The sequence below is a fragment of the Chlamydotis macqueenii genome, chromosome 15, assembly GCF_036417535.1.
Source record: "Chlamydotis macqueenii isolate bChlMac1 chromosome 15, bChlMac1.mat, whole genome shotgun sequence".
Classification (NCBI taxonomy): Eukaryota; Metazoa; Chordata; class Aves; order Otidiformes; family Otididae; genus Chlamydotis; species Chlamydotis macqueenii.
In genome coordinates this window covers 9,043,019-9,068,452 of record NC_141570.1, presented here as the reverse complement: position 1 = coordinate 9,068,452, position 25,434 = coordinate 9,043,019, and the positions used below count along the sequence as shown (strand labels likewise).

General features: G+C 39.7%; 1 protein-coding gene across 3 annotated transcripts; it reads left to right on the top strand.

Moving 5' to 3' along the window:
* The first annotated feature begins 5,367 nt into the window (after positions 1–5,367).
* On the top strand, positions 5,368–24,395 carry TMC5 (transmembrane channel like 5). 3 transcript variants are annotated; one of them, XM_086759921.1, is made up of 22 exons: positions 5,372–6,396; positions 6,668–6,831; positions 7,246–7,350; positions 9,101–9,193; positions 9,975–10,074; positions 10,671–10,761; positions 11,081–11,329; positions 11,984–12,135; positions 12,688–12,832; positions 13,400–13,555; positions 14,126–14,292; positions 14,966–15,044; positions 15,410–15,507; positions 17,258–17,353; positions 17,930–18,005; positions 18,886–19,019; positions 20,172–20,345; positions 21,603–21,681; positions 22,014–22,106; positions 23,012–23,113; positions 23,418–23,463; positions 24,044–24,395. In XM_086759921.1, the coding sequence occupies exons 1-22, from the start codon at positions 6,323–6,325 to the stop codon at positions 24,184–24,186; spliced, it is 2,616 nt and encodes an 871-aa protein (XP_086616047.1). In that variant the 5' UTR covers positions 5,372–6,322; the 3' UTR covers positions 24,187–24,395. The 3 variants fall into 3 exon arrangements, with proteins under 3 accessions (XP_086616048.1, XP_086616047.1, XP_010127986.2); XM_010129684.2 differs by having other exon boundaries at positions 5,373–6,396; positions 6,632–6,831; XM_086759922.1 differs by lacking the exons at positions 21,603–21,681; positions 23,418–23,463; positions 24,044–24,395 and having other exon boundaries at positions 5,368–6,396; positions 6,632–6,831.
* Positions 24,396–25,434: the final 1,039 nt, after the last annotated feature.

The window sequence follows — 25,434 nt, the reverse complement described above, 5'->3', positions numbered from 1 at the left end:
ACTGCTTCTCCCCAACTGTTTTCTAGCTTCTTATTTGTTTGCCAAGAATATTGTGCTTAGCTCTTGTTTTCCCTTGGAGTCATCTTAAATGCTGGTTGTGCAAATAGTGATGAGATGACCATATCCTAACAGGAAGTTAAGCTAGAAATTACAAACAGAACAATGCCCTTTTTTTTTTAGTTCAACAACATTGTGTAGCTTTAAAACCCTGTTTATTATAAAAAATGACAATATGTGTAGTTTTCATAAGCTTTTCCGATTGAACTTGTGAATGAGGCCTCTGTAATTGATACTGCTCATTAAAGTGTAATTTGAAGGTTGCATTTAAACTGGATAGGTATCCATTTCAAGTACAGAATAAACAAAGCTTTCTTTTAAGGCAAAACATTAGAACTGTTCTAGTAAACAGTATCTCGTGCCTCTAATAGACCTGATGTGATAGGCTGCCTTTCCACTGAAAGCAGAGAACGATTCCAAACAGGTGCTCAAAAACTGCTTCCTTTTTTTTTTTTGTAACCATTCACTTTCTTCAGATACAAGTAGCTGCTAATGTTGGATAATAGACAGACTTTAAAAACTTGGTTTGCAAAGCAAGATGTAGCCCTACTATATGCAAAGAACCTGAGAATCTGCAGTTTGGAAATTTAGTCACAAGACTGCCGTGCGATGATAGGAAGTGATTCTTGCCTTAGCCTTTTTTTTCCCGCCCCCCCCCCCCCCCATAATGGTCAGACTATGAGCTAGGTAAGGTCTTTCAAGTGTTAAAGAAATGACGCAGAATTCTATCTACTGTTTCTTACTCTTTCCTCTCTCTGCTAGGTGTACTATTCTTACTCCTCAGTTCCCTATTTCTAATTTTAGTAGTTATATATCCCCGATTTTTTCTGTTTATCCAGTGCTCATAGTTTTCCCAATGGATTAATTTTGCAACTTATGGTCAGAGTTAAGAAAATAAAAGTAACAAAGCAGCAAACTCCTTGCTCTCAAAGGAGTCTCTGTGGAAAGGATTAGATAATGCAAAAATTGCTATGATATGTACTTCAGTCCGTAAGAATTGTAATTCCCTGGGGCCTTTGGGTGGAGAAGCAGGGATTGTGTGATAGATTAGGGAGAGTACTATGAATTTCAGAGTTAACCAAATATCTGAACTTTCATCCGCTGCCATTAAACAAGAACTCTGAAGCATGTGCAACATCTTTACGACACTTTACTGGACACCAAAAAATTAACTGTATGTTATAATGACTTTTTTTTTTAATGTTTTGGGAGCATGTTTCTAATAAAGGTATCTAAACTCGGACGAAGAAGTAGAATCCTTGAGAAACTGCAAACACAAAGTAGTGGGCAGTCCTTCTCCAAAAGCCTTATCTAAGCAGCTACAAGTGACAGAAGGGATTTAACTTGCAAACAAAGTGAACAGGATGAAAATATTGTAATCTTAGCATATTTGAAGGTGGGGTGTGGGGGGAAGTTACAAGAGAGATGTTAAATGGAAAGGACAAGGCAAACAAGTGAGTAGGTTCAAAAAATGCCTAAAGAGCACATAAGGAGCAGAGCTCATGATGGTGAAGCGGTGAGAGCAGGCAGCTGAGGGCAGAGATAGTCTGACAGGACGATGTTCTCCCATGTCAGACAGATACTATTCTGCCTGCTTCTGCCAGCCTACCTGGCTGCTCTCTGCACCCCACTCTCACCAGGAAGGGCTGAGGGGACAGGGAGGATGGGATCTGAGTTCTGGTACGTGGCATTGCACTATAGGATTGGGAAGTAGCTTGCTTTGTGAGCTCGAGAGCCAACAAACTGGTGGGAGAGACAGCAGCATTGCGACGATGACGAGGCTGCTGTCACTCTCTTCCTTCCCAATTTAGCTGTCTGTCCTTTGCCTGTGCAGCAGTGAGGAGAGGAGTCTTTAGTGCTACCCACATGTCATCTTCCACTGGGAAGATCTTTGTAGCAGAAGCACAGTTTACATTGCTGAAGTTGACTGAAGGTCTAAAATAACAAAGTTGACATTGGCTTCTGTAGTTGACTCTGCTGACGTAATAAAAACACAATGGAAGGCCATTAAGAGGTGGTGTTTGTCAGCGCAGAGTGGGTACTTTGGCAATACTCATAGGAGGTAGGTAGCTTTCACTTCCGTGTGTGATTCACACTTGTTTCATTGCTAATATGTCAATTGAAGATGAGGTTTTCTTGAGTGTAGTGTTTGATTAGTGTCAGTTCCCAGGCTTTTTAGTTTTCCTGAGAGGCTTTCCTGGTTTGTTGCAGCAGTGTTGAAACTGTTGGGATTGAGATAGTGGAAGAGTAGTGGTCGGTATGGGAACCTAGTTGCTGATGCAGCGTGTAACCTAGTTTTAACTCTGATCTGTCTCTCGGACTCACTTTTGGCTTCCAGAAATCAATCTGAATTTTTTTTTTTTTTTTTTTCAGTATGAAGCTGTGTGGAACATGTTAACTAGGACAGGGATTCATGAATAAAAATAACTTGGGTACAGTGAAGCCCTGTCCAGTCATACTCTACAAAACTACAAGATCTTTATGGAACTAGAGCACATTGAAACTTCTGAATCGTTTCTTCCATGAGTTCTATCCTCTGCATATTAAGTCAACTATAATGTAGTTCTGGAACTTACTGTTTCCATTCCTCTTCAAGATTTGTGTAAGAAGAATTTACTTTATGTAATCCTTTTTACTGAGGGATTACAGGTGAAGGATTTGAAGGTCTAAGTGGCTTTCCTGAAACCTGATACAAGGACAAAGTGCTATTTTAGTAAGACATTAATGGGGTTTTTAAATTTAAATTCTAAATGAGAATTAGTGTCTATAGCAGGGAATTACCCGTACAGGAACAGATCAAACTAACCTGGAATATTTTGTCAAGGCTGTTGGTCTGTGATGTGAAGGTAGATCTTTTTCTGGGAAATTATTCAGAATTATGACTCTGTACTGCTTGGGGTTTCCTGTTCTGTATCATACGTTGTGTGTTGATGATTTAAGCAGAAAGCACCCACTCTCCACCTATCCTGTAACTTATTTACATATCAATGATTATTAAACCTACTGATCTTAAACCCTTCTATTCTCCAGAGGAGGAACACAAGATTTGTCTAGTTCCTTTCCAAAATCCAAAATGTTGTTCAGCAAATGGACACTACTCTGCAAAGGGAAGATTTGTCAAGCTCCTGCTTTTTGTATTTCTTTCAGAAATTACCTGTGTTCTCCAGCTTTTTTTTTTTTTCCCTTCCTTCTGGAAAATAGCTTTTAAAAAGGAAAACTAAGTCTAAATGTCATAGGTTTTCCTGGAGCTATGATTTACTACATCCCATCATAGGTCAAAATGAAGAGAGAGACGGTTTAGCATGACCGTTACATGCTTCGGGTTCTTTCCAAGGAACTACGACTGGTCAGAAATGTATAAACCACTAGTCCATTAAACCCCAAACCAAATCTATAATTGTACACATCTGATTTGATAAGAAGAGTTTCTCATGATCTTTGGGCTTGAGATGGAGGAAGTGGTGGATTGGCGTGCCACCTGTACACCCTGAGCGTGTGTGCTCATATGTGCCTCTGTCCCACCCGAGAGCATTTATGCGCCGGGTAGTACAGGTATCTTGGAGTGACTACAGACTCGGTCAGGAAACATATGGGTTATCGTTCACATTATATGTTCATATTCTTGCTCACTCCAAATGCCTCAAGGTTTGTGATCTAGTGCTCTCAGGTAGGAAGTGAAATGTTTTTATTTAACAAAATGCAAAGATTTGAATTTGCCTCAGCATACATGGGGAATTTATTTAAGATCCTTAAAACTTTGAGAGTGGAGGTAAAACAGAGTGACTTCCCATGCTGGGTTCAGTGTTAGACCATAAATATCCCTGTGGATTTTCATAGACATACTGGTGTAAAGCACGTCTTAAGACTCAAAGGAAATAAAGTGGACAGTGATGGATCCAATAGCTAGACTGTCTTGGGCTTATTTGAGTGTCCCAGCGAGCCTTTATGGATATGCCTGGAGGTCTGTGAAATGAGTAAGAGAAAGTAATGTATGGATGCATTTTAGTCAGGCTGATCTGTTTCTTCTGGTTAGTTGCACTTTAGCAAGTTGTTTGACAGAGATGGTTGACGCTTCCTACCAGCTTGCTTCTAGGTGGTGCTGATTCTACACAACCCATATGTTTCCACCAAAATATCTCTTCTCTCTACAGTTTGAATAAAGACCAGGCAAGTTGACAAGCTGTTTAGATCAGCGCTCAGCTTTCCGGCTGCCTTGCTGGCAGGCTTCCCAGCTTTCTGAATAGCTGAGTCTGAGCTGGGTTCCTGGGAAAAAAATTAAAAAAATAGAAAAATGTAATTTTGCATGCTCTTCAAAGGGAATTGTCTAAGAACTGTTTTCCCCTGAAAAAGTAATCTTTTCCTCTTTAGTTTTTCATTATAGTTTGAAATGTAAAACACTTTTATGGGGGAAATTTAGATTTTTCAAGCAACTCTTTGCAGAAGGCGGTGATTATCTTTTTCAGGAATTGTTTCCATGCTTTTTAATGGAGAGTAAAGACAGCATGTACTAATTCCTGAAGAGTTGGTATGAAACTTCGGGTATATTATAAACTACTCAAAAGATATCAGGAGCTAAGTGGTTCCTTTCAAAGAAAACCTATCTCTTAAGAGATTTAAACTTCCCATGATTTTTCTGTAAAAGCCTTAGATTCCTGGAGTATTTGTTAGTTTTTCTGTGGAGGTAAGAGGAGGAGGCTAATTACTGCTAATTACTTTCCTGAATACATGAGAATCTCACTCTATCTCTATAGCTGTACAGTTGTTGCCTGAAAGAACCACAAGTTTCACCTAGCAGAGACTGTTTATGGGTTCTTGTTGGCAGTAATCACTTTCCAGTATTTACAGAAAGGACAGGTGACGCACCGTGTGTTAAAATTGCCTGCTATGTTTTTGTACTGAATGTTTGCTGGAGACATGGACCTCCTAGCGTGCTTCATCATGCTATAATGAAAGTGTAGACAATGTTCTGATTAAAATGGAGGACTTTGAATTCAATCAGCCACCTGTGTTTATATGCAGATCTCTTTGCAGATCAGTATGCAAAACCTGGGTGGTGTTTTACAACTGTATGTTACACTGCAAGATTTTAGACTCTCTTCCAAGATCTTCAGGTTTCTAAATGACACAAGAGTAATTTAAGAGGTTCTTTTGGCAAAACGAGGGGATTTTGACAAGCCTTCCGAAACTAGATACTATATGGTTGTCAGTTTTGAAGGTATGTTTCGTCTTATGCTACTTCATTTGCTGCAGTAGAAATGGCAAATAAAAAACACTGCAGACAGAAAAGTTTGAGACTGTACCATTAAATTAGATTCAGCTCTGTTTTTCCAGGAGTGGAGCTAAGATAAAAGCAGAGTCTGATAGATTTTTGCCAGATTTGTCATTTATTGTTTATTTTTTTCCTTTCCTGTTGTTGAATAGCTTGCCAGCTGATCAAAGTTGTCGTGGTGCCTTTAAGAACAATGCTAAAAAATACCTCCTGTTTAATTTTGAGTATGACTTTTGATTAATTGCAAGGACTGCCCCTTTTCACCTACTTCCCTCGTCTTCCGCTTGTTAAACTCTGAAGTCTGGTTTGCTAAGGCTAAAACGGAGCACTCTGTGAGAAATAAAGCTAAAACCAGATCTGTTTACAGGATTGAGACATTGAGTCATTAGAAGAGCCCTCATTAAGAGTGGGTCTCTAATGTCAGCTTTGTAGTTGTCAGCAGTTGTCCAGTGAGACCCTTGTTCACAACGAAGGCTTAGAGATGCCACTGCTAGTAAGGAAGTGGGCAGATTTCACCTCCTCTTTGGTTTTGGAAATATGGTACTCGGAGAAAATTTGTGTATTTGATTTCTCCTGTGTGAGGTAGAAAGAGAGAACTTATTTTCTTCTTGATGTTTTGACATGCTTCTAAAACCTGGCTTCATTATCAGTGCTGGGGAAGACTTCATGTGGCACTCCAGTTCCTTAGTGTTGTAGAGAGCTTGCTGCAGAGAAATCCTACTTCCCATTTTACCTGCAACTTCTGGTGACCCCTAGTTTCCCGACGGTAAATAGCACTAAGAAAGAACCATTTCCAATTTATGTTACTCAAGTTATTTGTTAGCAGAGTGGCAATCTTCGAACTAAGATGCTAAAATGAAGTTCCTTTCTTCTCATTTTGTATGTACATGCATATATTTTGTAATTATATCTGTAATTGGTCTTCCCTTAAACATATTAATGAAGAAGTATAGGCAAAAATAAGGAAGATTTCATCCCTCAGACCAAGGACTTGCCATGTCTTATCATTACAATGAAGCCTTTGAAAATCCGGACTACCACTTCTCAGAGACACTGGAAATTGATAGAGGGTGAGTTTATTTAATTTTGCTGTTGTAACTGTGCCATAGGAAATTAAATTATCTATTTATATGCAAAAGACACTTTTTCTCCAAAGTTTTAATTTGTGAAATTCTTTTAATCCCTCCCTTATGCTTGCATTCTCAGATACAGATTTTTAAAGCTGTTGTCAGGAAGATGGTGTTCAAGATAAGTGACATATTTGTTGTTTGTGGCACTCAGTTTTTGTTTTTGTTGCTCACACAGGAAGAATTCTCAAAAGAATCTGTTCTCTCACCAAAGCCCTTACAGTTCTTCACGGCACGGTTCCTATGGAGAACACAGTGGAAGAGGACAGAATTACCCTCTGGCCATACCAATGGCCTCCCTGAGACCTGCCTCTGAATACAGCGAAGATTTACCGAGATTTAATGTCCTAAATAGAAATCCATATGGACATTCCACAGGTATGTAACTTCTCATATGAACAGCTTACAGAAACGCTGGAACAAATTATGATGTACTCCATCCTGAGGGAGTCCTGCAGCTCTGGAAAGCTCAACTCTGTATATATTTGTACATAGTGGCAGTGGTATTTTTTCTTCTTTTTTTTTTTTTTTTTTTTTTCTCCCCAAGAAGTAGTTCAGATGTTGTATTAACAGGTCCATGGGCTGTCTGTTGTATTAGCAGATCAGTAAATACTGACTTGTATGGACTGCGTAAGGTGTTGACTACTAGGATGTACATCTAGGAGTTTTATTAATAGGGTATATTGCTGTTTTCAGTGGAGCTGTATTTGCTCAATAGGGCTGATATTCTATGTGTGTAAATACTCCATAGCAGTATACAACTTTCTGTATGATTCTTATTCCCTTCAACAGATAATCTTTCCTTTGAGCCTGAGCCAGAACTGCCGTACAGACCACATTCTACATCCCATCTGGTGGATCACCCCTATACCCACAGAATTTCCAGTGTTTCAGAAGGTAAGATGTAAGGACTGTTGTGCATCAGAATATTGAATGTCACTCTTGCCCTTCGTAAAATCATAAATATTTGAAAGCCTTCTGGTTCAGGTATTAAGATCATCGCATAATGAAAAGAATCATAAAACATAAATTCTCTTTTATTGTCCTGCGTTGTTTAGATGAATTTTTCAGTATCTTTCTGAAGGTGATGATCTTTGTTTCTTGAGCAAGGAAAGATATAATGCCTACCCATTTTAACCCAAACTCCCTGTAAGTGGGTCAACATAAAGCAAACTCACACAGCTACCTGAAGAGACTCATTGCGGGAGGAAATAAGGGGAGGATAGGATGCATTTTTGAGATGTGTCTTTAGTGAATTTTTCACTATGTTGTTCCCATGTAAATTCTAGGCTATAATAGTAGTTAGCAAGTTATATTCATTAAGATAACAGGGTGTCTGGAATAGTATAATCTGGGGTCTGCAATAGTATAATCTGGGTTCTGTTTTAGGCTAGCATTGTAGTTTATTGTTTGTGTTCTGGTAGGAACTGTTCTTCCCACACTGTGTAAGTTTTCTGTTACAATCAGTTTTGTTCCTGTCTGCTGCTTCTGGAATGTAATTAGGAGTTCTTTTTTTGAATTGTTACCTAGATACGTTGAAAGAACCATTTCTGTGTGCCCTGAAAGTGAGGGATTCTTGTTTTGTTTGGTTTTTTTTTTTTTGTTTCTTTTTCATCTTTAAGAAAATAGTCTTTAAGTTAAGACTTAATTTGGCAAAATCCTGTATTCATATTAAAAACCAACAATTTTATTGGTAGCTGGAAATGGCTCACTCCATGAATGATCATAGAAATAGGACATTTCCAAACATTAACTGTCCTGCATAGCTTTTAATACCTGATAGGAAGGACAGAGTGCATTTCCAACACAATCAACTATAGGATAAATGTCTGAGTGCTGAAAGTTCAAGAAGTACCTCCACAAGGAGGCATAGATGCTTTTCATTTTCTAATTCTTTTTAATTGCATCTAGGGAAGTTGTCTTGAAGTGGAGATGACGCTAACATCAGGGAACCATTAGATCTAAACAGTAAATATGGTGAAGGATCCTGCAACGTGCGCTAAATAGAGGCACATCGGTCAGTTGGGGCCTTCCACACTAGAGGGTAGAGCTCAAAAGGGGGATGTAACATTGTGTATACTGACTATTAGCTTACTGGGAAGGCAAGGCAAGGGAAGCTGTAGCTAAACTCATCTGCCTTCATGATGAGGCAGATGAATCTGCTTCATTCAAGGCACATGCATTTAAGGAACATAATCACTCGTGTTTGAATACTTGGATGAAGGAAGGTCGAGAGAACAGTTGCATTTTGGCCCCAGTGAAATGGGAGTCTGGTACATATAACTTATTCAGCATGGTGGAATGTGATTCTAAAACAATCCCTTTGAAGTCAGTGGAAGGCTTTTTAAAGACAGAACCTATCTTCTAGGAAGAAAGTGTTTATAATCAATGTGTATGAACGGGCTAGATGACAGTTTTCCATGACAGCTAAAGGCTGGGTTCAGTACCTCTTTTCCTGCATGTATCTGAAAAACTGCACACAGTCATCAAGCATGACCAGGGAAGAAGTGAGTGGGGGAGTATGTTTGCATATAGGTAGTGAATTGAAGGATATACTTTTAAGTTGTTTCTGTGAAAGTGAAATTTTAATTTCTTAAGTCAATTTGTCAAGCATATCTGGACTTACTAAGCAGTGCATGTTATTTAGATAGCTTTATTCGGAGACGCAACAGAAGACCACCAGATGAGATCTTCGTGACATCTTCCAGCCTGTTTGAAACAGATCCATTGTGCAAAGAAGGTACGAGTTTAGAGAAGTGGTTTAATATTAAATGGCATCTTAAGCAAGGGTAACGTAGTTGATATTGTTCCTGGTTTATCACCAGAATTGCATGTACAGTTTTTCTGTGGTTATGGAAACAACTCAGGTTTGTATTAATGCTAGTAATTAATCTCTTATATTCCACTAGCATACTAAATTCCCATGATAAGTAAAGCCCAGTGCAGTGTGAATGTGTGTTAAATTGTAGAAAGAAAAGCTTAACTCTTCATTAGAATTTGTTTGACCAGCTAACGGATTGTTTTCGGCCACTGTGTCTGGAATTAGCATCATATTCCAACTATGTGAAAACAGCATGACTGTCAAGTAATACAGTTCTGACTGTTTCATAGGTAGTCCTAAGTTTGGGCACTAACATCAACTAAAATTATAGAATAAATAAAACCAAAGTTTAGCTTTCAAGTCCATATGTAGCATCACAGAAATATAATTATCAAGTGATCAAGCAACAGAACAGAATCTTGGAGTTTGTCTTTATCTTGTCTTCCGTCATGTTGCAGCTCTTTGTATTAACATTGAACAAGCATCAGACAAGTGATACTTACTTTTTAACTTTCAGTATTATACTACTTACATCTGTACTAATGATGCTAAGGATATTCTGGGGAGTATTATTACGTCCCAGAACTTGCCATGCCTTGGTAGCAGTAAAAATGGGGAATGTTGTTATCCATTTCAAATTTTGTATAAGAATTAGTGTATTATTGTCCCAAAACTTGCATTTCTCGTGGCTTTTATGCAGAGGAAAAGTTACTTGGAAGTCTTGCAAGTATGTCTACTAGTGAAAGGATTAAAGCTATCCAGAAGATGCCAGAGACCATGAAAAAAAAGAGAGAGATCAGGTAAAAATAAAAGTTTGTCTATTTATTTTTACAAACACTATACTTTCAATATCTAACTGTCAAGTATGAGTGTTTGACATCTGCTCAGCTTTGGTTTGTCACTTTGAAAGAGCTGAAAATACTTTTAAATGCACTTTTAAAGAGTTAACATCTTGCAAGGGAAAATAATTTAAAGATGATTATTGTCCTTTCTCTGTATGACTCTTGTGATAATATAAAACAGAATATCAGGGCCTTGAGGCTTGATTATTAATGATAACTTGTGATTTCTTTCCAAAGGAAACTTAGATTGTTGGCCATTGAAAATGGAGAATTGACCACATCGTCTCAACCATTCTTTTGTCTCCTGACGGACAAAAGATTTAAATTTTGTTCCCGGAGTGAGTTAGTGGAGGCATTAGAACATGCTGTCATAGCATGGACAAGAGCCGTGGTATCAGCTGGTATAAAAAGAACCAGCAGAACGTCTCCGTGTTTTATTAACTCTGTTCATGTGTACATGTGTGAAACTGTATTTGTAGCAGCAGCTTTGGCTTCTTGTTTTAATTACAACCCATACTATAATGCTTGTCACCCCCTGCCCTGCTCTTCCACAGGAATAAAGTTCTTAAAGAAATAACAAAAAAATCAAGGCACCACAGTAATCAGCTTTCTTGCTGTACACAGCATCTGCACGGAACAGCAGTGGTAAGTGTCAGAAACATCTGTCAGTCGCGGTAGAGTAAACATTTTAGCTGCAATGTTATCACTGTCTCCAGAGATATCTGGTATCTTGCTTTATGTTACTTACCAAAGAACCAATTAATTGCTACAGTGTTCATTAATAATTACTTGCATTATGGTAGTACTTAAGAATATCAGTTAAGCATCTTATGATGCATGTAGTGGGGGAAATCTATTCGTATCATCAAAATGGAACTGTAAAAAATGTAAGGCTTTATTATGTGAACTGGAGTCCTGTTTAAGGCTGCTTGCTGAGTTCACCTCTCCCTCTTTTGCACTTCAGTCATTTCGGCGATTTGGAAATAGCTTGTCAGAATATTTTCACCTACTGCAGTTATGGCACAAGACTCTGAAGATCATTGGTGCTGAGTTTGGAACAAGTGTTCTTTCTTACTTTATTTTCTTGAAGTGGCTGCTAACTTTCAACATCTTCTCATTCCTAATAAACTTCAGTTTCATCACAATCCCTCAGTTTGTTGCAGCAGAATCCAATAACCTTTCATTTACGGGTCTGGAGCTGTTCACTGGAGCTGTAAGTATGTAACAACAGATTTGTATTAGTACTGTATGCAGCAGATCTGCTTTAAGAACTCATGGTAGAATAAAAGTTAGTATTTCTTATTAAGAGGTGGAGCTAGAATTTTACATGACTAGAAACAACATTTAGGACATATTTGAAAAAGAAGCTGTAACAAGCTGACTCAGAGTGAGATGAATGGAAATAATTCCGATGCGTTTATCTCACTGCAAATGATTGCTGTGTTCAGCAATATTTCAAGACTTTCATCACTCTTTCAGAAAGCAGTGGAAGAGACACAAAGGAAGCCAGGCCTTCCAGCTACAACAGTCTTCAGCTGACCGTTTTTCCCATGCTAATTTTCCTCTAAAAATACAGCGCAGATTTCTATATGTGATTCAGTGATTTTTGCTTATTTTCAAAGCTTTGTTCTTCCAAGGAGTGCTCAGATCTTTCTGTGGCGACCCACTGAACTCAGTGGGGCCTGGAAACAGGAGAATCTTTAGGAGGAAAACAAAGGGCTTGATATTGAGAAGTTTATTCACACCTATGATTTCGCAGTGGGGAATGGGACAGCTCCCACTTCCATTAATTTGGCTTCAGATGATGATAGTTCCCACCATATGCAGGTGATAATAAACATTTTGAATGATGTCAATATCTTTTCAGGGTTATTTTCAACAAACAGTACTCTACTATGGCTTTTACACCAACGCTACAATCAGTAAAATAAAGAATGGTCCATCATACAACATGCAGCTGGCCTATATTTTCACCGTTGGAATGTATTTTGTCGTCTGTTTTCTTATCTTGTTGTTCAGGTAAACTAACTACATCTTCTTATCTAACTTATATTAAGTGGGGAAAAAAACCCGCAAAACAAAACAACAAACCTTGCCCCCATCAATGGTTGGCAGTAGTAATTACCTGTGTTTCTGTACGTCCTTATTTCTGAGTCTGAAGTTTTAAGCTGAAGTTACTGCTCAAAAGATAGTCTCTAGAAATAAAACCTTTTGTTACACAAATGAAGAATAACTGTAAAATGGTAAAGGACATGCAGAGAATCCCAATTCAAACCAATGAATATCATGTTCCCCCTTTTGTAAGCTGTTGCTCCTAATATCTTCTGGTATTTATGTGGCCTTCCAGAGGTAAAAATTGTCAGTAAAACTAGACGAAGGGAATATGAGAGTTTCTTCTTAGATTTAAGTTTATTTTCCATGTTTTCTGCTGTGACGTGCTCTGACATAGGTCTAGGTCTATCCAACCCCAAGGGTTGGATAGAAAAACTGACAAAAAACCCTTCTTGTCTTGCTGTACAGACTTGATGTATTTCCCCATTACACATCTGAGAAACTTAATTTTCATTGCAGCATGGCAAAATCATTCTGCAGGAACTTTGTTAACGCTCAGACATACTCTGGAAAAGCTAGCAAACTTCTCTGCGCTTGGGACTTCAATATAATGAACGAAAAAGCCGTGAAGCTGAAACAAAAGAATCTCAGCAGACAAATAAAGGTACAAAAAGGTACAAAGGTACAAAACTAGCGTGCATGAGTCACTCTGCCAGAGACTTATTTGTGCATGCAAATTAGTGTATACACATACAAGTCTCTGGCAGAGTGCCTCATGCATGCTAGTCCTGTTCCTAACAGACTTAAGTCTTCCTGACTGTCAAGTTTTATTTAACTTGAACTGCTGGAGTTGACCTACCTACCTGTTTTTTCTTTTCTCTTTAAGCTATATATAAATATTTGTATGCTGCTTTTCCTACTGAATGAATCTCTGTGACTGTTAAATACTTGTGAAACAGAACATTTCTTCTGTTTTTCCTTCCTACTATTTAACTGTTTGGTAAACAAAAGGCAGGCTTGTAATATTATCTGTGAAATACAGTGTCACTGTCAAGAGAAGAAACTTTTAGGATAGGAACACAAAGTTATCCCGGAAACATTCCCAGGATATAAAACTCCCCGTCTTCTAGAGAAATAATCTTCCGTTCAGTCCCTAAAGTAGTTACTTGAAACAAGTTTTGCTTTATGCTGTTGACTGAAGAGTTCTTAATTAGGAATTGTTTCCTTGCAGGAAGACCTCGTTGAAATAAACAAAGAAGTTCTAAATTTTTCTGTAACAGAGAGAGTTGTTCGTATTGTTATTCATCTTCTTTCTTGGGTTGCTTCCCTGGGAACTGCAGTAGCTGCCTGTGCTGGTGTTTACTTCCTCTCCATTAATAACCTAAAGGTAAGGACAGATTTTTCAGTCTCTTTTTGGAGATATATTTTTCCACGTGAGTATCTTACACTGGGTGCAAGCAGTGGTCTGTTCACTACTGGGACCACAGGGAAGCATAGCTGTTGTTTCTGCCAGTGCAAACACAAGTTCTTCTGCACCTGAAAAGCTGGTAAGCTGGTTTGCAAAGGCTCCCGCCACTGGGGACTGTGGCAAGAGTGTAGGACCTGAGGGGTCTGAGCAAATCTGACCCCTCACCCCAGCAGCTGCTTGCCTGGGCTCATGGCTAGCTTAGGTGACCTTGAAAGAAACAGCAAGAAGCCTCAGCACGGCCAGCCTCTCCTTTGCTTAGGATCTACATTTAAGCTGGGGCTTCTACCCTTGGTCCCATGTAACGCGGGGGAACAGCATAGGCTCGCTATGTGGCTGGACGTGGGTCCACAAAACGTGATTGTCTCTAACCTGCCAACATACAGGGAGATATGCCAAGTGTCTTCCCTGTGGACACAACCTGAGGCAGCATTTTGATTAAGGCTCTAAGTTGGGAATGTTTTGTTTTGTTTTGTTTTTTTCCTCTCTAAGCTGTTTGTGAAAGGGCATAAAAATGACCTAGAGGGCCAAGCTGCCATGTTGGTGCTACCTATTGTCGTGTCTCTCCTCAACACATTCATTCCATTTTTCTACTCATGGCTTGGACACCTGGAGAAATTTCAGACTCCTGGACACCTGATATATGTCACTATTATCAGGTATTTGTTGCTACCACTTCTTAGTGCTTTTTCCCTGAAGTTGTCTGGCTCTTGTTTTTGACAGCAAGCTGTGTCTAGGTGGTGTGGTGGGCAGGAGGGAGCTATGTAAGGGAATCTACCTTCTCCAGAGGCTTCTGTACACTCTTCCCTCCATGTTTTGTTTCTCTTCTGTGAGCTTTCTGGAGTGTTACTTCTCTGCATGAGGACGGGATTTTATTTCGCTCTCAAATAGGCAAACTGTGACACTGGGCTTGGTTTTGTTTGTGGCTTCCCTACATGGCCTCTGGGCTGTTGGCCCCCCAGGGAAAGGAAGGAAAGTGGAGAGAGGAGTAAGGAGATCTTACTTAAATACAGTTGCTTGGAATTAACACTGCATAACCCCTGGTGCCTCTCAGACCCCTGAGAGCCCTGTGGAGCCCACACACCCAACCATCAGCCTGTTTAGCAGAGGCTTGTGCCAAGGTTGTCGTGCCCAGCTCCCCTTCTGCCAGGACAATAGAATAATGCTGCATCTAAGCTCTGAGAAGAGTTCCTGTTAGTCTGGCCCTCGGCAGTGCTGTTGTAGTTATAAGAGGAGGTAACAAAGTGTAACCAACAGTCATCCTGCCATCATTCCCACCACTGAGCTTATGGACCAGCTGCCAATGCAGTTACTGTTATTTTTTCTTTTTAGAAATATCATCCTGAAAATATCAATTGTTGGAATACTGTGCTACTACTGGCTTAACATTGTGGCTGCATCAGAGTCACAGGTAAAGTTTCAAAAATACAAATCTTTGACTTGCAATACCAGATTAGGAACCACTTTGATAAGAGGCTTCCTCCAGAAAAGAGAAGTATGTGTAGTGTCTTGGAAAGCTGAATTTGCCACCCTGGTTTTTATTAGCATGTTTAGAGAAATGAACTGTAGGAAAAAAATGAATCACTCAACTCATGTCTCAGCTGGCTTGCAGCATTGTTCAATGAGAGGTCAACTGTGATTAGTCAGGCTGTTACCAAATCTTTGATCTGTAGCCCAAGTTTCAGATGCCCAAGCATTTGAGAACAATGTCAGAATTACATGACTTTTGACTTCTAGATACACTTTTTTTTTTTTTTTTTTTCCTTCTACTTAAAGTGCTGGGAAACTCTAGTTGGCCAAGATATCTATCGTCTTGTTCTAGTTGACTTCATATTTTGTTTGCTTGGCTCTTTCTTCGGAGAGTTTTTACGAAGGTGAGTTCTACTTTTTCTGATCTTGTTTTTATTCATTAACCAAATACATAGTCTGTTTTTCCAATGTGAAAAAAGTCCAACAGAAGCATGGCTGTGGCACCACTGAAGCTTCCTTGGTTGTCTCTACCAGGCATAGTCTCTGCGTACATGCCTTGTGTATATTGCAGCTCCTCCTTAGGAGCTGGTCGGAGTGTACTGTTCTACTGTCCCAGTGTGTCCTTTTTTCCTTTGGAGATGGAAGGATAGGCAGGGAGGAAGCCACATTGTCACCCCGTTCAGGAGATCCATGGGAGTACAAAGGACCAAACGTCTCAAGCAGAAAAGCTTGCTTTTCTGCATGTGCACAGGTACACTGCTGGCTTTCCTTGGTATGTCCCCCTGTAATTTTTTTCCTCTTGGGTATGTCACTCTACAGAGTGCACACAAGTTTACAATCTCATTTTAATCAGTCTTATGAAGGATGTAGTATGGCTCTCCGGTGTGGAGTTCTGCAGCATAGTAAGTGAGAAAGTATTTTTAACTGAATGTGAATACAGCTAAGCGTGTAAGCAAAAAGTCATTTCCTTCTGATATCTGCTGTGTGTACTTTCTTATTGCCAAACATTATTTATAACTTAAGGTAATAAGTAATTCAAGTGCTTGCCAGCTCTACAGAACATTTAGGGTTTCTGGCCATACTTGTGTAGGAGATCCATTGTGTGCCCTTTGCACATGGTGTGAACAAGACTGGTTTACAAGGTAGGACTTTGTAACCTTTATGTTAATTTGACACAAAACAACATTGGGAAGCCCTTGAGGACTTTCCCTCCACAGCTCTTGCTGGTGTACTTTAACCCTCTTTCTGTTCTCGTCCTGTTGAGATAGGAAACCACCTCCCAGCAAGAGGTCACAGTACCAGAACTGCAGTGTCAGCTGTGATGAATGCCCTCCACTAAGCTGTACAAAAGCACCAGAGTTACAGCCATGAAAGACTGAGTGCTATTGCTCGTATCTGTATGTATTCCAAGTAACCCCCTGAAAGCCCAGAGCTGAAACACTGTTGATGATGCAGCTGACAAGGTGGTACCAAGACCTGTATTCAAAGCAAGATGGGATAGTTACCAAAATCTTTATTGTTCTTTCTACAAGCAGCAGAAACTGAATCTCACCAGATCAGGAAAAATTAAGTGATAAAAAGGGATTGTTGGTCTTCAGTAGGAATCCTCTGAGTACTTGCTTATTTGTGTATGTCTCAACTACTTGCAACCTCAATTAGTTGAAGTGGGATATACTTAATGATATATTAAGAGTGTCAATCTACAAGATTCAGGTTTTTGATTGAGGCTAAAAGTTCTCAGGACTCAGGAACTGAAAAGCCGTTACAAAAAAACGGCCAACTTGTAGTTTCAACTGTTGAAGCATAAGCATACTTTTCTGATATAGTTACAAATCTTTCTTCCCCCCCCCCCCCCCCCCCCCCCCGTTTTTTTTTTCCCTTGAGTTGCGTGAAAAATATGCTAAGTCTTATTTCAGCCCTGCTGTGTGCTATGGGAATCTGGTTTTGACAAATTCTGTTTCAGGTTTGATGTGCTGTCTAATCAATGAGCTGTGGCTGCTTTGCATGACGTGTGGTTAATGCAGCCCGTGAAGGATTTGTCATTGATGTTTGTATTCATGAGTTCATTTGTAGATATTTCTACAAAGGATTTTATCATTTAGCAAATGCTATTGTGCTATGTTGTTTGTTTTTTTTTTTTTTTTTTCCCCCCAGAATTATTGGAACAACAGTCTGTGTGAGGCTGGGGTTGCCAGAATTCGATATTGGACGAAACGTTTTAGATTTGATCTATGCACAGACTTTGACCTGGTAAGTGTTACATTTGCAGCCAAAACTTAAAAATACCATGGGACGTTCTTATTCAGACACTTGTGGGTGCTTCCCGTCATGGGGGAACAAACAGGATAAATGCCTGAGAGATGACGTATTAAGTACCTTTGCAAGGATTGTGACTTGCCAGTTCTCTTTGTAACTGTCCAGATAGCAACAGTGGCTTTAGTCAGTAGCTTACCCTGTGTCCACCTGGTTTGGGAGAAACCTGTAAAAGGAACATCCTAGAATTTTGTTTACTTCCCCACTGGAATGGTGTTCCTGTTGAAATAGTCTCAGTATTAAAACCTGGAAAGAGATGCCATGTTTCTAAGAATGATTATGTTACTCCCATTGTAAGAGTTTTGCAGATGTGCCCATAGGTATGTATGTTTGAACTGCAATATTTTTAAAGGTTGACTTAGTGTTACAGGATCAATGTTAATATAATTACATTTTCAAATAACCAAACACTAACTACATGAAGTTAGTGTGATATTTTCTCCTTTCAGTGCATGAGAGCTGTGTGGTGAATAGGGAAGATTTGACTTTTCTCTTATAAATCCTTCCTTGTAGGATCGGTATCCTCTTCTCACCTCTGCTCCCTGGTATCCAGATGATATCATTTTCTATAGTATTTTATGTGAAAAAGGTAACAGGCTTTACATGTATTCATCATAAACTTACACTGTTTGAAATCTGGGCAGAATCTATTATATTAAAGTGCTGATTTTGTGGGAGGCTGTGGGGTTTTATATTTAGGGGAGCAGTTAGGTTGATTGGGTTTAGGCGAGAGGGATGTTGCTTTAAAGGAACACAATTTAGATGCATGCCCTTGAATTACAAACCTATGCAACTTAAGAGGGAGGAAAAGTGCAGAAGAGTTATAGGAGGGGTTAAAAACTCAGAGAGGGGAGAGAATAAAGTAGTAAAATTAAAGACTGGGAATTAAGTGTACAAGTGCATATGTCAATACAGACACTCGGCCTGCAGCTGTGGCTTTGACTTCCTACTTACTCCCCCCGATTCTGAGTGTAAGCAGGGTGGTTCAGCTAAAGATCATGGTGGAAATTTCTTATTTTCAGAATTCTTTGTCGCAGTGGTGTGACTAGATGATAAATTGTTTGTTGGGTCATTGAACAGTTTGTAGTGTTGAAAGTGGAAGAACAAAGCTATAGCTAGAAAGATTGATTCAAACTTCCCTGAACTGTGGGTTTGCATATGCTACAAAAGCGAACCCTACCCAACAGAGTCCTGAAGAACCCATCAGAACCTCATTTTGCCTCTTAATATTTAAAGACTATATTCTTTTACTGTATTCTTCCACTGAGTATTGAAGACTGTATTCTTCTACTGAAGTTTTCTAAAACTACAATAAATCTATCAAATTCGCGTAAAAGAAGTTCTTCGAAACTTTTGATAAAGGCTATTCCAGCAATTCCCATCAGCAATTCCAGTGGGATTGACTTAGATAGAGTTGAAGTGGCACGTAACACCATTCCAAGAGTCCGGAGTACATGGTCTCTTTAAAGGTCAGTCTGATGATGAATTGTCAACCTCCTCGCAAAATCTGGAGAACTGCTCAAATGACAACATCCTTCATGTTCCTGCTGTTTTTCCCTTCCTTCCTTGGAGTCCTGTCTGTCATTGGAGTCACTGTCTGGAGGTATGGAAGATCACTGGCATTTAAGCCTACTATGTTATGCTGTGTGACCTGATACTAGGCAGAGGAACCTGCATTTTTCTATGGAAAAAGCTGTATTACTGCTAATGGAAAGTTTCAGATGTTCATGAGATGTTCTGTGTTCTGCAAACAAGACATGCTCAGTGAGTTTGCAGGAATGCAGTTAACGCAGTAACTTGTCCCATAAGAAAGTGAGAGGAGAAACAAAGTTGCATTGAACGTTTGGGTTCCTATTTACATGTCACAGCAAATTTGGCTTTTCCTCCTCCTTAAAAGTTTCTGCAGCCTAGTCCCACTTCCTGAACTTGTTTGTTATAGGTCATACTCGGTTTGCAGTGAGGAAACTCCTGGAAAAACTCAACTGAGATCCACTTCTGGATTATTTACAAACTTCAAAGGCTCTTTTTACAGGGAGTGCTGACTTCTGCAATAATGCATCTTGGTGTTACCAGTATTTTAAAGCTGTTTTCTTTACATGCATGTTACTCTGGTCACAGCACCAAGGGCAGCATGGATACCCCTTTTCTTTTCTTGGCAATTCTTAGCCACAAGATTTCAGTATTTCGTAAGACAGGTACACATGAAACCAGGTGGGATTAAATATTTCACAGCAAACGTTTCCAGATGGCAAGTGGGAATTTCACACTGTCTGGAGCGGTTCAATTTCAAAGCAAACAACACTTTCCTATTTCAATCTACCTGAAAATGTTAATTCTTGCTACGTGCTGCCTTACTTCACCACATCCTGTTGTTACTGAAAACCATGTCCTCGAAAGCAAGGTGAAATGAATGTTCCCTTAAGCACCTGTGGTGAGACTTTGAAAATCCAGATTTTCCATTTGCTGTAGCTTACACTACAGTGATTGACTTGTTACATTTAGAGTGTTTGCAGGGCTTAGTACCGATCCATTGCAGCGAGGTCTCTTACCTCTCACTGCATAGCCTGGGGTGGGCGTTTTAATGGCTGGAGAGTGACCCAGGTTAAAAATCAAACATAGATCAGGGAAGTTCCCTGAGGGTCTGAAGAGAGCAGGGGGCTATAGCAAACTAATGAGCATCTTGATGTACAAAATCACAGTATTAGTTAAGTAACTGGTTATGAAGCTTTAAGTAGCTATTTTCTTTCACTTTCAGGTTAAAACCTTCAGAAGAATGCGGTCCTTTCAGAGGTTTGTCTTCTATGTATGCTGCAGTCTCTGAGTGGGTAAAAATACTGGAAAATTACACTGCCTCCAAATGGGTAGTGTGGATCTACCATAACTTAATTACAAGTGAACTTTTTTTCTTCATCCTCTCCACTCTTGTCCTGTAAGTACCTGCTAATGAAAAGCACTGGAAAAGGGCTTGAAGTGTAAAAAAACCTGGCTATGATATAGCCATTCTTCAAAGCATTAGAAATGGTTAATATAGTGGAAATTCATGTATTTGAAGTAAATAAAGAAGTTATAAACCCTATTCCTTTTATGTTAAGATGCCAAAGCTCTTTACAAACTGGCTTCATGCTAACCCTAGGACACTGCTTTTAATTGAATATTCCTAATAGACTGCTGCCTAGGCTCCAGATCTTACTGCTGCTGGCACACTTAGCTTTAGGAACAGCAGCAAAAGGGAAGATGCTGCATGCAGTTGGCAGGAGAGATTGCTCCCCCCACCCCGAGGTGAATAAATCAGTAGGAAAAGAGGAAGCTTTCACAAGCACGGGGAATACAGGCCAGGTGTGTACTAGGACCCTGAGTAACCTAAACAGCAGAAGTCTGGGAGGTGAACAGTTTGTCTCTTCTGACCGTTTCTCATCAGTGGAGTTATTGGAGGAGATGATACCTTACAAAGAATAGCTCAACTATGGTAGGGACACTGTGGTGGAAGGGCGTGGTGGTGCGCAAGCAGCACGTTAGCCGGAGCGCACTGTATGGGTGAATGTTAATAAGGAGGTTGCAGTCTGCTTCCAGCTAATCTCAGGTAAATTCATATACCGTCCCCTTAGCTGAAGTAAATTATTTTGGCAAAACCGTGCATATCAAGCTATGAGCCCACTGGTAGGGTTTGTTCTAGCTGTGCTGTTTGGTGTTTCTAGCATGCACCATGCGCTCAGGAGCCCAAACGTGTTCTTGTAAAACACGTTTCCACTAATTGTAGTGGGACCAGGATTGGCCTGGAAGCAATAAGCATTCAGAGTTGTGATTTAAGGTCCAAGTATGTGTCTAAACAAATGACACAAAGTTGGATGAGAGCACTAGGTTCCTATTTCTTACCTGAAATGTACCTTTTGTTGTTAACTTACTTTAATTGTACCTCTCATCTTGAATACAAGCCCTTAAATCTTTGGGTCTTTTCCAAGAGAATGTCTTAAGCAATTTAATGTGTTTGCCATTCCTTGTGTAACAGTATATATGCTTTAAGGTGTGTGTGTGTGTGTATATCTGTATATATATGCAAGTATAGATATATGTATATATATCTTTTAATGGATAAAATAAACAAGTAACTTTCTGTTTAAGCAATGACGAGGAGGAAATACTCATGGGTGTGAGTGTTCATATGTTGAACTTCTTTTTGTTTATTTAGAATTATTACTTATCTTTACTGGCAAATAATAGAAGGAAGAAAGACCATGACCAAACTCTTACAAAAGCAAATTGTTAATGTAAGTTTGATTTTCAGCTTTATCTTTTCTAAAATTTGTCTTCCGTGTTGATGTCTCATCCTGCTATTGTGGAGCTGTAATATGCTTTTCCTATGACATTTCAAGGAAGGGTGGGAGCCTACCCTGTGTGAATTGCAGGGAAACAACTGACAGAGTTGTTGCAAAATAACTTTACCGTCAAGCTGTGCTGTTGCAGCTCCCCCTGTAGACAGATTATTTCAGAATAAAAGGGATTTTAATGATTATTCTGGTCAATGGTTACTCATAGGCCTTGAGCCTCTCAGGAATGATTAGTCCATTCCAGCTAACGATCAAATGTGTCTTGACCATAGGAAGGAAAAGATAAAATGTTTTTACTTGAAGAACTACGTGCAGTGCAAAGGGTAAAACAAAACCTATCCACGCCAAGAGGACAAGCCCAGCAGGTCAGTTTGATAGTTCAGATACTACTGTTTCAATTAAGTGCTTGGTATGATTTCATGGGGTTCCTCTAGCCTTGCAAATAGGCTGCAATTTTGGGATATGTCTGTATTTAAAACTTCACATCAGTTGATTGATTACTAGTTAACTCCAGACAGCAAAAGGATGCTGTGGAAGTTCTCGAACTATTTGTTCCAGACTGAAATTTAGCCTGGGAAGGATATAGAAAAGTCCTGATCTTCACTAGACATTAATTATGATTATGAAACTGCAAGAAAACATTCCTAATCCAGGTGTGCAGTGATGGTCACTAAAGGGTTCAGCCACGCTTGAACCTTGCCTAGAGTAAGAAGGAGGACGCCTTCCTCCCCTGCCTCTGGATTCCTTAGGGGTTTATCGTTTGTGCCCCCACACCCAATCTTTTCAGCTGAGGTAAAACTGCGGGCTTTGACCTAACCCCATTTTAACTTCCATACAACATCAGGGTAGACGTCTAACGTCTTGAACTTATTTTTCAAGTCAGTCATGCATGCTGAGCCGTCAAATTAGTGTTAAAATGTGCATGTGTAGGTGCTGGGCAGTGTTGCTATTTGGGTTGAGTGAAAACTCTTTGGCCTACATACTGGTTCAGAAAAATTGGCATTTTCAAACACTAGACAACCCTGTGGCTTTGTTCAGGGTCACAAGTGGGACTCCTGAGGGGAGCGTGATAGCCTACAAAATATGGGTATTTTTGTAGCTGTTAAGGTCAGATTTCAACAGGAGATGCCAGAATAATCTCATTTTGTATCTAGAGGAGCCATCTCCCTAAAATTAGAGTAGCAGCCTTGGGTATGAGTAGTGCTGACCATGAAGTGATGACTGGAAGCCAGAGTATAGTACTGCTAATGCCAAATATTCTGTCTTTCAGAGAAGCTCTTCTTCATACCACCCACCCAGGCAACCTGCCCAGCAAGTGCCAGACTACCCAGGAATGGCGTTTGACAGAAATCAAGATGTGTCCTACGATGAGGTGAGATGGTCAAAAGAAGGAAGTCTCTGCTAGATTTCCCTGTATAGAACCTGGGGCATGATATGGACAATGAGTGTATGTTGAACAAAGAGCTCATCCTGTATGTACAGAAATAATTTTAAAGATTAATTTGAGCAGGGTCTTAAATGTAATCAGAATAGCTGTTGGAACACTCATACTCACAAACCTGCTTAAGACCTGGAGAGTACGGTTTTGTTATGGTAACTCTTGTCTTTTTAAAAACACAGTAACAAGCACATGAGGGAAACATCGACCTAAATCTACTTGTGAATTTTGTTTTCAGTATCCCTGTTCTGCTGGGACCTTGAGGGGGACTGGCTTCCCACTAGGTAAGCAACAAATGCTCAGTGCAGAAAGCAGCTCTTAGAAGCTCAGCTCAGGAAAAATGTTTTGTACAGTACAGACACAGCAGGTAACAGCTTGATGTAAGAAATGCAGAATTTCAGCATCTTGTATAAAGAGAAAACAAAATGACTGGGTTCCTGGGGTAAACATTTTCTGCAGGATGTGCTTATTGGTAGCTTGTTGTGATGTTGGTGGTGAACTTCTGAAGTCTTATCACAAGCTTCTGTGTACCAGAAAACTGAATTTCTTTGGGTAAATGAGCCAATTTGTCTTATGGGAGCAGCCACAGCCAAGAACATTACATCAGAGATACGCTTCACATCTTGGTGTGAATCTCAGAAGAGGTTATTAATGATGTGGCATCCCTAGGACAGCCTATGTCTGGAACAAAAAAAGCTATGGACGCTTACGTGGTAGCTTGAACTATTCCTGGCGTACACAAACACGTAACTTCATTCCAAATACTTGACAGATGAGACACTTACATAGCACAAGGCTTTTTAATGGGGGCCGTTATTATACCGACACCGGCACAGTTAACATTACTTCCTTTCTGAAACACAGATTCAGAGACACCCCAGCCTGGCAGCAGGCCAGGCGTGTCTGAGGCACTGGCGCTTGCTCTGCGTGCTAGAGAAGCAGCTCAGTGGGAAGACGATGATGATGACGATGATTTTTCGACCATGAGCAGGCACCATCAAGAATAACTATTGTCATTGACTGATGTTCTGCAGAGAACAATACGCATTTGCACTGGCTGAAAGCCCCATTCAAAGACTTTTTTTTTTTTTTTTTTTTTTTCTTCACCCCTAAATGGAAGAAAAACTAGAAGAACAGATTGCAAAATGCATCCCAACTGCAGTTTATTATTATGATAGGGAATATCCTGTGTGTGTGGTTTGTTTTTAAAGCAGTGATAGTCACCCTTCCCCCAGGACTGGCTCTGACCTCAGTACAGTCAGGGTCTCTCCACAGCTCCTCAGTTTTGTTGACTAAATATAAGGAAATTTGTGCATAACTGTAAATAAAAGCTTTGGTCTAAAACTATTTTTATATCATTTATGTTGTTCAAACTGCTTTTATCTGATAGAAACAAAATGCGAAGTATTTGTCAAATAAAAATAGAAGGAAATTAAAGTGCAGGTTTTTTTAATGACTGAGACATTGTAATGGCTGCAAAGAAAGTTGTGTGAACCAAATTAAGCTTCTGCTCCATTTTCACTTTTCTGAGCCATTTTTACAGTTCATTATAGTCACTCAAAAGCAGCTTTGATGTTAGAAGTTATCAGAACTCTTTTTTAAGAGTGACTACTTATCAAAATTCTCATATGTAAGACTACTGCTTCTAAACAAAAAGTTTACACCTATCCTTTCAAGTAAAGGGTAGATTGAAAGTAACACAATTGAGATTTTTTGTTATTTATATATGACAGCGAGACACTTGATGCAGCTTTTTGTTCAGAGCCACAACTTTGCCACGCTGATAATTTTTTTTTTCTTTTTTTAGCCTGTATTTTATTACTACCTGGTTTATTCCTCCCTTGTTGCTTTGGGCATAAAAATGCCGTAGGAGAGAGGCTCATCTAGACAGCCATCAAAGGTACAGAAAAAAGGACAAACTCTGCAAGACCAGAGATTCATGTTTGTTTTGTTTTGTGGCATGTATAGCTCTGGAGTCTGGCTGTGAATACTGTATGTGGGCCCTGTGTTTGCACTGGGGCCTGTGACTCAACAGTGCCAGCAACTCAAGCAGCAACACAAAACGGACCTTTGGAGCAAGGTTATTTGCTCTTCCGATGGCAGCTCGGGGAGCACCTCTAGAACAGAGAATAAAGGCAGAAGCTACCGCACTCATGAAAGGGCTGGGCAGCAACTGGTTGAGGGTGTAATGTACACGTGCTATAGGATGTGCACCAGAAGACTGAGATTGTTGGCTCTGCAGCGCAGGGTGGATG

Coding starts and splice junctions, on each gene's coding strand:
- TMC5 (XM_010129684.2), top strand. CDS start 6,323: ATGTCTTATCATTACAATGAAGCCTTTGAAAATCCGGACTACCACTTC. Junction 6,397..6,631: donor ACACTGGAAATTGATAGAGG/GTGAGTTTATTT, acceptor TTGCTCACACAG/GAAGAATTCTCAAAAGAATC. Junction 6,832..7,245: donor TCCATATGGACATTCCACAG/GTATGTAACTTC, acceptor TCCCTTCAACAG/ATAATCTTTCCTTTGAGCCT.